Source organism: Chiloscyllium plagiosum, chromosome 25 (genome assembly GCF_004010195.1).
Source record: "Chiloscyllium plagiosum isolate BGI_BamShark_2017 chromosome 25, ASM401019v2, whole genome shotgun sequence".
NCBI classification, from domain to species: Eukaryota; Metazoa; Chordata; class Chondrichthyes; order Orectolobiformes; family Hemiscylliidae; genus Chiloscyllium; species Chiloscyllium plagiosum.
The window spans coordinates 13,605,781-13,616,627 of record NC_057734.1 but is presented as its reverse complement, the minus strand read 5'-3'; the positions used below and the strand labels follow the sequence as shown (position 1 = coordinate 13,616,627).

At 39.4% G+C, this 10,847-nt stretch overlaps 1 protein-coding gene across 5 annotated transcripts in view; it reads right to left on the bottom strand.

Annotated features, from left to right (window-relative positions):
• Positions 1–10,847, bottom strand: part of LOC122562580 (sodium- and chloride-dependent GABA transporter 1-like) — a 109,875-nt gene that overhangs the window by 23,712 nt on the left and 75,316 nt on the right. For all 5 annotated transcript variants that reach the window (XM_043715539.1, XM_043715538.1, XM_043715542.1 and 2 more), the window contains 2 exons: positions 4,212–4,422; positions 1,787–1,919 (listed from right to left, as the gene is read on the bottom strand). In XM_043715539.1, the coding sequence (XP_043571474.1) occupies positions 1,787–1,919; positions 4,212–4,422 (344 nt within the window). The remainder of the gene's footprint in view (positions 1–1,786; positions 1,920–4,211; positions 4,423–10,847) is intronic.

Sequence of the window (10,847 nt, the reverse complement as noted above, 5' to 3'; positions counted from 1 at the left end):
GTGGAGGTGCAGGTGAATCTGTGGCGGATATGGAAGTTTCCCTTGGGGCCTTTGAGGGAGGTGAGGGGCGTGGTGTGGGCTTGATGAGGGTGAGTGGTGTGAGCGACGAAGGTGAGGGTGAGTGGTGTGAGCTTGATGAGGGTGAGGGGATGGTGTTGATGGAGGTCAGGGGATGGTGTGGGCTTTGATGGAGATGAGGGGCATGGTGTGGGCAATGGAGGTGAGGGTGAGTAGTGTGGGCTTTTGACAGAGCTCACACTACTCCCCTCACCTCAGTCCAAGGATCCTTCCACATCTGACAGAAATTTACCTGTACCTCCACCAATGTCATCTACTGTATCCGTTGCACCCTACGTGGTCTCCTCTACATCAGGGAGACGGGATGCCTACTTGCAGATTGTTTCAGAGAACATCTCTGGGGTACCAACCAACCCCACCACCCTGTGACTGAACACTTCAACTCCCCCTCCCACTCTGCCAAGGACATGCAGTTCCTGGGTCTCATCCATCTGCAATCCCTTACTACCCAATGCCTGGAGGAAGAACGCTTCATATTCCGCCTTGGGAGCCTGCAACCACACGGGATAAATATGAATTTCACCAGTTTTCTCATTTCCCCTCCCCACACTTTATCCCAGTCTCAAGTCTCCAACTCAGCACCACCCACATGACCTGTCCATCCACTTTCCCATCTATTCGCTCCACCCTCCTCTCTGACCTATCACCTTCTCCATCACCTTCATCTACCTATCGCATTCTCAGCTACCTTCGCCCCAACCCCACCCCCCCTTCCCATTTATCTCTCAGCCCTCCCCCGGCCCACAAGCCTCATTCCTGATGAAGGGCTTATGCCTGAAACGTCAATTCTCCTGTTCCTTCGATGCTGCCTGACTGGCTGTGCTTTTCCAGTACCACACTCTCGACTCTGTACACAATATTCCAAGTGTGGCCTAACTAAAGGTCGATAAAATTGCAGCATAACTTGTCTATCCTTAGACTCAATGCCCGTTTCAATGATGGCAAGCAAGCCATAAGCCTGTTTTTACTACCTTATTCACCTGCACTGCCCCCTTCAATGATCTATGGACCTGCACACCCAGATCCTTCTGCATATCAATACTCTGAAGGGTTCTGCCAGTCACTGCCTTTCATTGGTGAGTGCATATCTTCCTGCAGGAAACCAATTTCTTCTGGACCCTCCCCAACCCACAAAGTTTTTTAAAAAATCTACTCTCTGCAATCTCCTTATAAAATTGAAATAGAATAATTCCTATTGTATAGTCTGTATCCAAAGTCCACAGAGTTGAGTGTGGTGCTGGAAAAGCACAGCTGGTCAGGCAGTATCCGAGGAACAGGAGAATCGACATTGAGCTTAAGCTCTTCATCAGGAAAGATGTCCAAAGTCCACAGAGCTGACTAAATTTGCAGCAAAAGCCTTGACAGAACCTTCAGAGTTAACTAAACTGATTAAATATCAGTTGTTGAGTAAAACCAACCTTCACTTTTACAAATAACATTGCCTTCTCAAGTATCATCTACTTCAGGGACACTACTACACTGTTTATGCCAACATTTAGTTTTATATGTATTTAAAAATACAATGGTAAGTTTGATCAAACCATTTGGTCCAAATTAAAGCCAGACTCTTTTCGGGTACTAGAAGATTTGGCATTCTGTATAATATTTTATTCAGCTTGGCTTTCCAAAGCAGGCAAAAATCAAAATTAGTCAAGCAAAATATTTGTCTCTGATGTTTCTCTAAGTACTCATATTTACTGCTTCTCACCTTTCCAGTTGATTTAACTCCTTTGAATATACAGAAGTATACAATGATCCAAGCTAATAGGAGTAGACCAAACAACTCCCAGGAAATGCTGCCAATCTCTTCAATCCCTCTACTCATCTGCAACAACCTGTAACTGTACAAAAAAAAGTAAATGTTCAGGCTTTATTAAACTGCAGCTTTTTTTCGTTGTAGAATATTTCTCACTTTGATAATGAATTCATACTCTAATGTGACAGTCATATGGAAATGGCTGTCTGCCCATAATTTACCATGAATTACCAGTCTCAATGGTGTTGACAGGGTATAAGCAGTAAATTCCTGAAGAAGGGCTTACGCCCGAAACCTCGATTCTCCTGCTCCTTGGATGCTGCCTGACCTGCTGAGCCTTTCCAGCAACACATTTTTCAGCTCAGGGTATAAGCAGTGTTAAGGTTACTCTCCCTCCACCTATTTCATATATTTAGAAGTAAAATTATTTAAGAGTCACAGTGAATATCAAGGTACATGTGGAAAATGTCCAATGTGCAAGAAACTCATTAAGCATAAACTAGTGTTTGCCCAATTGTCTGGCTGTGTTTGGGAAGTGGCATGAAGGGATCAGAATCATTCAAAACAAGAATCTCTGCAGTCCTTGTCACAGGAGACTGTGTTTTATTCATTCAGCTGAATTGGTTTGCATTCTTGGCCTTCACTAGTACTGATGCTCCAACAGTGATTTCAACTGAATTGAGTCCAGGGGCATGAGGAATATTACAACTTTCCTGTTTGGTTTTTAATTTTTTAACTGGATATCTTGCAAATGTTCAGCATGCAAATGCCCTACAACTCCACCCTCTAGACAAGCAGGAAATGATAAACCAGTTAGCACAAGATCTGTTGTTAGGAATCACCATCGTATTTACTAGGATGTTTCCTGGTATGGAGGGAAAATCTTACGAGGAAAGATTGGGGGACTTGAGGCTGTTTTCATTAGAGAGAAGGTTGAGAGGTGACTTAATTGAAACATACAAGATAATAAGAGGGTTAGATCAGGTGGACAGTGTGAACCTTTTTCCGAGGATGTTGATGGCAAGTATGAAGGGGCATAGCTTCAAATTGAGGGGTGATAGATATAGGACAGATTCAGAGGTAATTTCTTTACTCAGTGTAGTATAGGCGTGGAACGCTCTGCCTGCAACAGTTTACGGGCATTTAAGTGACAATTTGATAGGCATAGGGACAAGAATGGAATAGTGTAGGTTTGATGGGCTTCAGATTGGTTTCACAGCGGCGCAACTTCGAGGCTCAAAGGGCCTGTACTGTGCTGTAATGTTTTATGTTCGATATACATGTAATTAAGGTTAGTGACGGAACACCTTGAAATTTATTCAGCTGATCAGACAGCCAGCATCAACTTGTAGAGGTTAGATCATCCTTGAACTTGACTGAATTGTTAATGACTAAAGCAGTGCCTATACATGTTATTTATACGAATGAAACTATCTAATTTTTAAATTAAAATTTGCTGGCTAAAGCTGATGGAAGAGGCAATATTAATCTCATTAGTGAAGTGTGGCAGAAGACAGAGAATATGTAATAGGGAGGTATTCTAATTGGTAGAATGGGAGTTATTGCATCCTGCAAGGATGTGTGTTGGAACTTAGCTACTCATTGTATTTATTGATGGCTTAGGTGTTAGGATTGAAAGCCATAAATCTACATTTGCCAATGATACCAATGTAAACAACATAAATGAAAGCATAAAGTTACCAAAAAATATTAATAGATTCAGCAAATGGTAATTGGTAAAACTGTTAAATGGATTTAAGAATAGGAAACTGGGAGGTTGTCCACTTTGGACCTCAAAAGAATGGAACAGGGTATTTTCCGAATGCTGCAATATGAGAAACAGTGTAGTTCCAAAGAAACTTGATGGGCCATGTATGTTGATCTTTAAAATATCATGTGCACCTACAAAAGTAATCAAAAAGGCTATGTATGTAAGGCACTAACCTTAATTAGAGGTTCAGTGGGATTAAAAAAAATGCTGGGAAAATATCTGAACAGAAAAATGCCAAATATGACTTGTTTGATATAATTACTGATTAAAAGTATCCATAATCCTGACTATCAGAATTCCTTCTTCACCGGGCCTACAAAAACTATTTTACAACAATGAGCTTGACTGTTTACAACTTGTGGAAGTGTTTATCCTCTTTAGAAAAAGAGACACTTTTAAGTATCTAAGTAATTGACATTGCATTTAGACTCAGCGAGTGTTTGAATAAATAATGATATTTACTTCTAATCTGCTACTGGTTCTTTAAGTGGACCACACTATCATGAGCTTAGAAACACTTCTTTTTTTCCCCCAAATAAAATGGTTATCAACAATAAGGGAAGGGAACCTACTTTTCTTTTCAGTACATGCCCCTGTTGTACTCACTCAAAAAATTGTTGACTGGCAGATCGAAGGTGAGTGGCATTCCCAGGAAATCCATTGGAGCAGTTCTCCACGATGTTCCATGTATTATTACAGCTTTGCCAAGGAAGTGATGATCCAAATGAGTTGAACAGGTAGTATAGAGCCCAGGTGATAATAACATTGTAATAAGTACAGAGCAAGAATGAAATCACAACCGTCGCCACGCCGACACCTGCACAGCATCAAAGAAAGGCCCATTAACCAATAACTACAATTATTACCTATGTATTTAATTGACACAATGTCAGTGTGAAGCTCCAATACGAAACCTAGTTGATAGATCAAACATCAACAGTCAAACCTAATTAACCATTTGAGGACTGTAGCAGCAGTTTTACATCAAAATGTTGTAATGGGGAAAGCATGTAGGAAATATGCAGTCTCCAAATAAAATATTCAATTTCTCTGTGGCATCCTCCCAACCATCCTCCCGACAAAAAGATCAAGGAGGAATTAGGAAACATTTTTTTGAAATCTCTAATGGTTATTCATTGCGATGTTCAATTCATTCATACCCAAGATGAATGAGTAGGTGTGGCCACCTGTAGACACTAAAGTGCAGGAGAAGAGCCAAGTGGTCCACCCCTACATAGAAATTTCAGAGCCTAGGTCACTTGTACCTTGTGGGTATGAATTCGAGTTGCTCCAGTTCCATTGTGGATTCAGACCAATTCGTATTTTCTTTAGAAGGTAAAATATTCATTGTATTATGCACAAATTCAGCTAAATTAGACAGCAAACTAAAATTTCCAACAATAGTTACTACTAATCAACCAAGACTGAAAATGACATCTACCCATAATTCATGGGTGCACTTCATATCAACAAACTTGCCCTCAACAAGATTAGGTTCCTTCTTCAGATAGTTCAACATGCAAAGTCAGCCAAGATAGAGTTGCTGCCTCAAGTTAAATCTCAAGACGCAGTCATTGCTGATAAGGCATACATTTATTGCCTATGCCCATATGCCCTCCAGGTGAGATTTCTTCTTGAATTACAATTGAGAGGTTCCAGTGTCCACATTTTGACCTGGAAATGAAGAAGGAATGGAGATATGTATCCGAGCCAGGGTGATATGGAACCTGGAAGGAATGTTTTCTTATGCCACATCTACTGTGCTTGTTCTTATAGGTGGAAGAAAGTACTGAAGTACTGCAACAAATCACTATTACTATATTTTGTAGATAATATGGTGCATTAAAAGTATGACAATGGTGAAGAGCTAGATGAAGCTGAAAATGGCTTTGTCCTTCATAGTATTGAGTTTTGAATGTTTTCACAGCTGCAGTCATTCAGTCAAGTAGAAAGTATTTTGTCATACAGTTCCGAAACTCTACAAATGCTGCCAGACTTGCTGAGTTTCTCCAGCATTTGTTTTTATTTCATGTTTCCAGCATCTGCAATGTTTTGCTTATATTCTAGTATATGCTTTATCTGTGCCTTTGGCTGATGGAGAGGCCATTTAGTGTTGTGAGATGAATTACATGGTATAAAATACCCAAACTCGGAGCTGTTCTAGTATTCACAGCATCTGTGTGGCAGGTCCAGTTGAGTTTCTAGTCAACAGGAATACCCATATCTTGGTGGAGAGATGTCTAGCAACGGTTAGAGTGGTGCTGGAAATGCAGAGCAGGTCAGGCAGCATCCAAGGAGCAGGAAAATCGATGTTTCAGACAGGAGCCCTTCAACAGATCCTGCCCGAAATGTCGATTTTCCTGCTCCTTGGATGCTGCCTGACCTGCTGTGATTTTCCAGCACCATTCTAACCTTGACTCTAATTTCCAGCATCTGCAGTCCTCACTTTTGCCTAGATATCTAGCAATGTTAATGCCATTGAATCTCAAAGCATAATTTCTCTTGATGATTGGCATTGTCTGCCACCTTTTGGGGAAAATAATATTTGCCGCCTACTAGCCTAAACTTGTATGTTGTCCAGGGTTTGCTGCATGAGCTGCTCCATTATGTGTTGAATTGTGAATGGACAGGAGTGTTGTGAAATCAAACATCCTCACTTCCAACCTTATAATGAAGGTGTAGGCACTAATGAATCAGCTTTTCTTTTTAGATTCAGAAGATGCTCGAGCAGTGAGCAAAAAACACCGCTACAATAGTTGCTTTTTTTTTCCCCCGAAAAAGGTGTATCATCCTGCTCTTTTAAGAGACTGGGAATTGTAAAATCTCCAAGTATAATTCTTAAATCCCAAGTCCACCTGTAAAGGAATTAGACCGGAGTCAAAAAAACAAGTGACTAACTTTACTAAATGCTGCAGGAGTCCTGATATCTTACTCCAACTATTTGAACTTTAACCTAAACAAAATTTAAGAATACAAAATCATACACTGCACTCACAAAGATTGTTTTCCTACAATGTGCTAATGACTTACGAACTGTTCTTTGTTTACATCTTGAAGTGTTTATCCCTTTGCATGTAAGTTTTCCTCAATTATCTGCGTGCCTGAACAGAACCAAAGTGGTGAAAGAGAAATCATGTTTGACAGATTTGCTAGAGTCCTTTGAGGTTAATAATAAGCGGAGTTGATAAATGGGAAGTGTTACATATATTGTATTTGAATTTCCAGAAGGCAATCAATAAAGCATCACAAGAGGTTATTAAACAACAAAGGCACTCAGTGTTAAAGGTAATGTATCAAGATTGGTTTACACACAGAAGGCAGAGAGCTGGGATGAATGGGTCTTTTTCCATTTTAAAAATGTAACTACTGGAATATCACGAAGATCAGTGCCAGGTATTCAATAATTTACTATCTATATAAATTATTTGGAGGAGAGAGACAGAATATAATGTATCCAAATTTGCTGATGCGAGAGGACATAAGACATTTCCAAGGGGATAGACAGGTTTAGTGAGTGTTCAAATATTTGGAAGATGGAGTTTCACGTAGGAATGTGCAAGGTTACACACGTGGGCAGGAAGAACCATAAGTCAAACTGCTATGGACAGAAACTCAAAATAAAAGGTATATAGGTGTTTTTATATATGCAGGTGCATCAAATAATTAAGAAGGGGAGCGTAATATTGGCCTTTATTGCTAGAGGGCTGGAGAGGGAAAATCCTATTAGAAGTGCACAGGGGTGTTGGAGAAGCTGAACATGGAGTACTGTTGTGGTCATCGTATGTTTAAAGTGACCACACAACAGGGGGTGGGCACACTTTTTTTTCAAAAAAAAATTCACGACTACAAACATTAAAGGAAACAGGGAGTTTCCTTTTATCTCTCCTGCACTTTTTAGTCCTCACATGCAAAGGCCTTCATCATCTCGGGCAAAGGGTTATGCCTGTTACATTTAGCTGATTGATGGGGTCACTGAGTGACTCAAACTGACTGAAAATTGATATCCATGATGATGGAATCCTCAGGAGATGGCGGAGGAGCCCAACCTACTGTGTACCTTTTGGCTGAAAGTGATAACAATTTTTTTTTATAATGCATATTGGGCTCTGCCAACAAGACAACATATTCATGGCCTCTTCTACTTCCATCAGTTGCTTAATTGTTCACCATTCACAGATGGAATGTGGCAAGATTGCAGAGCTTTGACTTAACATGTTGGTTGAGGCGATTCATTGCAGTTTATATTCTGCCATGTTTGCTATTTAGCAGAAGTATAGTCTGTATTGTAGCTCCACCAGGTTGACACTTTATTTTGAGGAACTTGGCTTCATGGTTTAGGAATACTGTAAGATGTACTAAGCCAAAAAGTCGCACATTATGGTGGTAAACTATTATGTTGCTCTGCACAAATATGAAGATATTTGATTAGTTTTTAAATGCTACTCTGCAAGATATACCGCTACATAATATAATAAAGGGCATCAAATATGCAAAAGCAGGACTTGGTCTCCACAAAGACTTATGGTCATCACTTTGCCAATAGCATCATGGACAGAGGCATCTGTGAGAAGACTGGTAAGGAAGATTTCAAGTAGGTTATTCCTTTGTGGTCATTTTCTCACAACAGCTTCAAGATTTTACTTGTAATATACGTCCTTTAAGATTTGACCGGTTCATTTTGTGGTGATACCACTGAGTCACACTTAGTGATGGATTTTGAATTGTGTCTCCATATCTCCCATCATCCCCAAATTATATTCTGTGCCCTTGCTACCCTCAGCACTTTTTTAAACAGCGAACAGTATTGATGATTTGACCATCATTATTAATGACAGTCTGTGATTCATCTCCAATTCAATACACATACATTCTCAAGCCTATAAAGTTCGCACAGGGTATCAGATGCTCACTCAACAAAAGTATGAACATTTCATAGATTTCCTTTAAGTTATTTTCTTTGGTTGACTGGATATAAATTGCTTAAGCATTTTGAGAATGCTATTGGCAACATTTTCCTGTCCCAAGCAGTGTGTTCGCCTGGTATATTTGAGAAATCACATATTTTGGGAATTGATCTTCAGGTATTCTGCTGAACTAACATTTTACTAATTTTCAGCTTACCTTTTTGGGTAGCCTAGTATTAGTCAAAGTAGGTCAGCATAATAAGAGTAAAATACCACATATGCTGGAAATCTGAAACAAACAGAAATGCTGGAGAAACTTAGCGGGTCTGGCAGAATCTGTGGAGACAGAAAGAGTTAACATTTCAAGTTCAATATGGCAGATCATGAGCAGTGGATGATAAGCCTCCTTAGCTTTGACTTATAATCTATGGTGGACATATTTGTTCTTCTGAATATCTCCCTATCCAGAATCTAGTGTCATCATCTAATTTTCACTATCTTTAAGGCAAACGAGGTTGAAATGATTGGTCATGTAACAATTGTATAAGTAGTCCAGCTATTGCACTAATGCAATCATGTTAGAATTAATGTCATTGTAGATCTTGGATTTGGTTGCCCACTTAATGCCTATTTTATTCAATAATCTCAGATCATTCCAAAAGCATTTACTGGCTTTAAACAATCTGCGGTGCTCCTTGGTGAGATGACCATCATGTGATTTGGCACTTCCAAGATGAACTTATCTAATGGAATATGTGCTAATTCATGCTGCTAATATAGGATGACACTCAAGGTTTTCAGGACTATTTTCTTCAAGCTGGTTGCCTCACCACACAGCCAAATTTCTCACATCCTTCGGAAATGACCAATAGTGACAAAGCAGTCCTCTTCTGTGTGGGCAACAAGGGGAAAATTATACGTAACCAAAAGCTCCCACACAAGTTCTTCTGGAATTTTAGTTTTGGGCTTCAGGTGAAAAGAATTATACAACTTGACATCATCATCCATCTTGAAAGAGCTGAAGGAACATGATAGTTAACAGATTGTTTCCTTGTTCATATTGGACTTTAATGCGACTTCACGGAATCCAGAGTCAACTTCCAGGAACTTCTTCCTATTCAACTGTGAGGCCTTGTCTAGCATATTGGTCCTGCTTATGGGAAAAAATAAATTCAGAGATGGGGATTGTTTCTTTTGTTTTATCAACTCAAAAATACTTTTATTTGTTACCACAAAGCACCATATCCTTTTCTCTATTTAAGTTTCAGTCATCTATCATCAAGGATCGCATCTCATCAGCATTTCCACCTTCACTCTTTCTGTATCAGAGTTTCTGGTCACAAAATTCCACCCCAGTGGCCTTTTTCATCTGCTTCATGTCATTTCCACAAATTCCAATGTTACTCCCACAGCAAGTTGAATATTTCCTCTCCTTACTTTGCTAAGTGACTGCAGTTTTCTACAACACCATTCTTCATTCGACACTTCTATTTAGTAGCTGCATTTTCTGAAGTCCTTTTCCCTGTAACTGTTGAATCAACACCTGTGGATTTGTTTCTTCCCCAGTCACCAAAAGCACGTTCCATATCAGGACTTGTTTGCACCTGTTCCTTACCAATATGCTAGATTTAGTACAGAATGTGTGGTCTTCTCAATATAGTAGTTTGGATGATCAATTTCTCTCTTTCATTTCAAGTACAATTCATACCCAACCATAGACTGCAATTCTAACACCTCTTGTTTTCACTTCAGATTTCAGACTATCCTCCTATTCTGTTTCAATCAATTTCAGAACCAAAATTTATCAGCATCTTCTTTCTTGCTCCTGATGACTTTTAATCAATTGATTTAAACATTGACTAAAACTATCAAAACCTTATTATTTATATTCACCCCTCTCCCTTTCATTCTGGAGCTGCAATTGAGCTGAAGTTTGCACAATCCATTTGTGTATACAGGCTTTAACCCAGAAAAACAATTAACTATTTGTGAACATTGATAGCATAGATGTACTGTTCGATTCTGCCCATTGTTTACTCCATCTCGTATTGGTCATTTGAAGTGGGGAATCCTACAAATTTAAATTTTTCTTCATGTGCCAAACTAGACAGAACTGCACATTTTGAAAATCAAACAGCCACTGAGAACTCAAAGGGTCAAGCATCAGATAGAACAAAACTTAGGGGGAAAAAAAAAGTTCCTGCCTCTCTCAAAATAACAAACTGAGTAAGTATTTGCAACTTCATCTTTCCAATCAAGATAGATATGAACAAGACACAGAGCAATTACCAGTGTGTTGTTTTATGCAGGTATAACATAATTAAATATTCACCTTTCC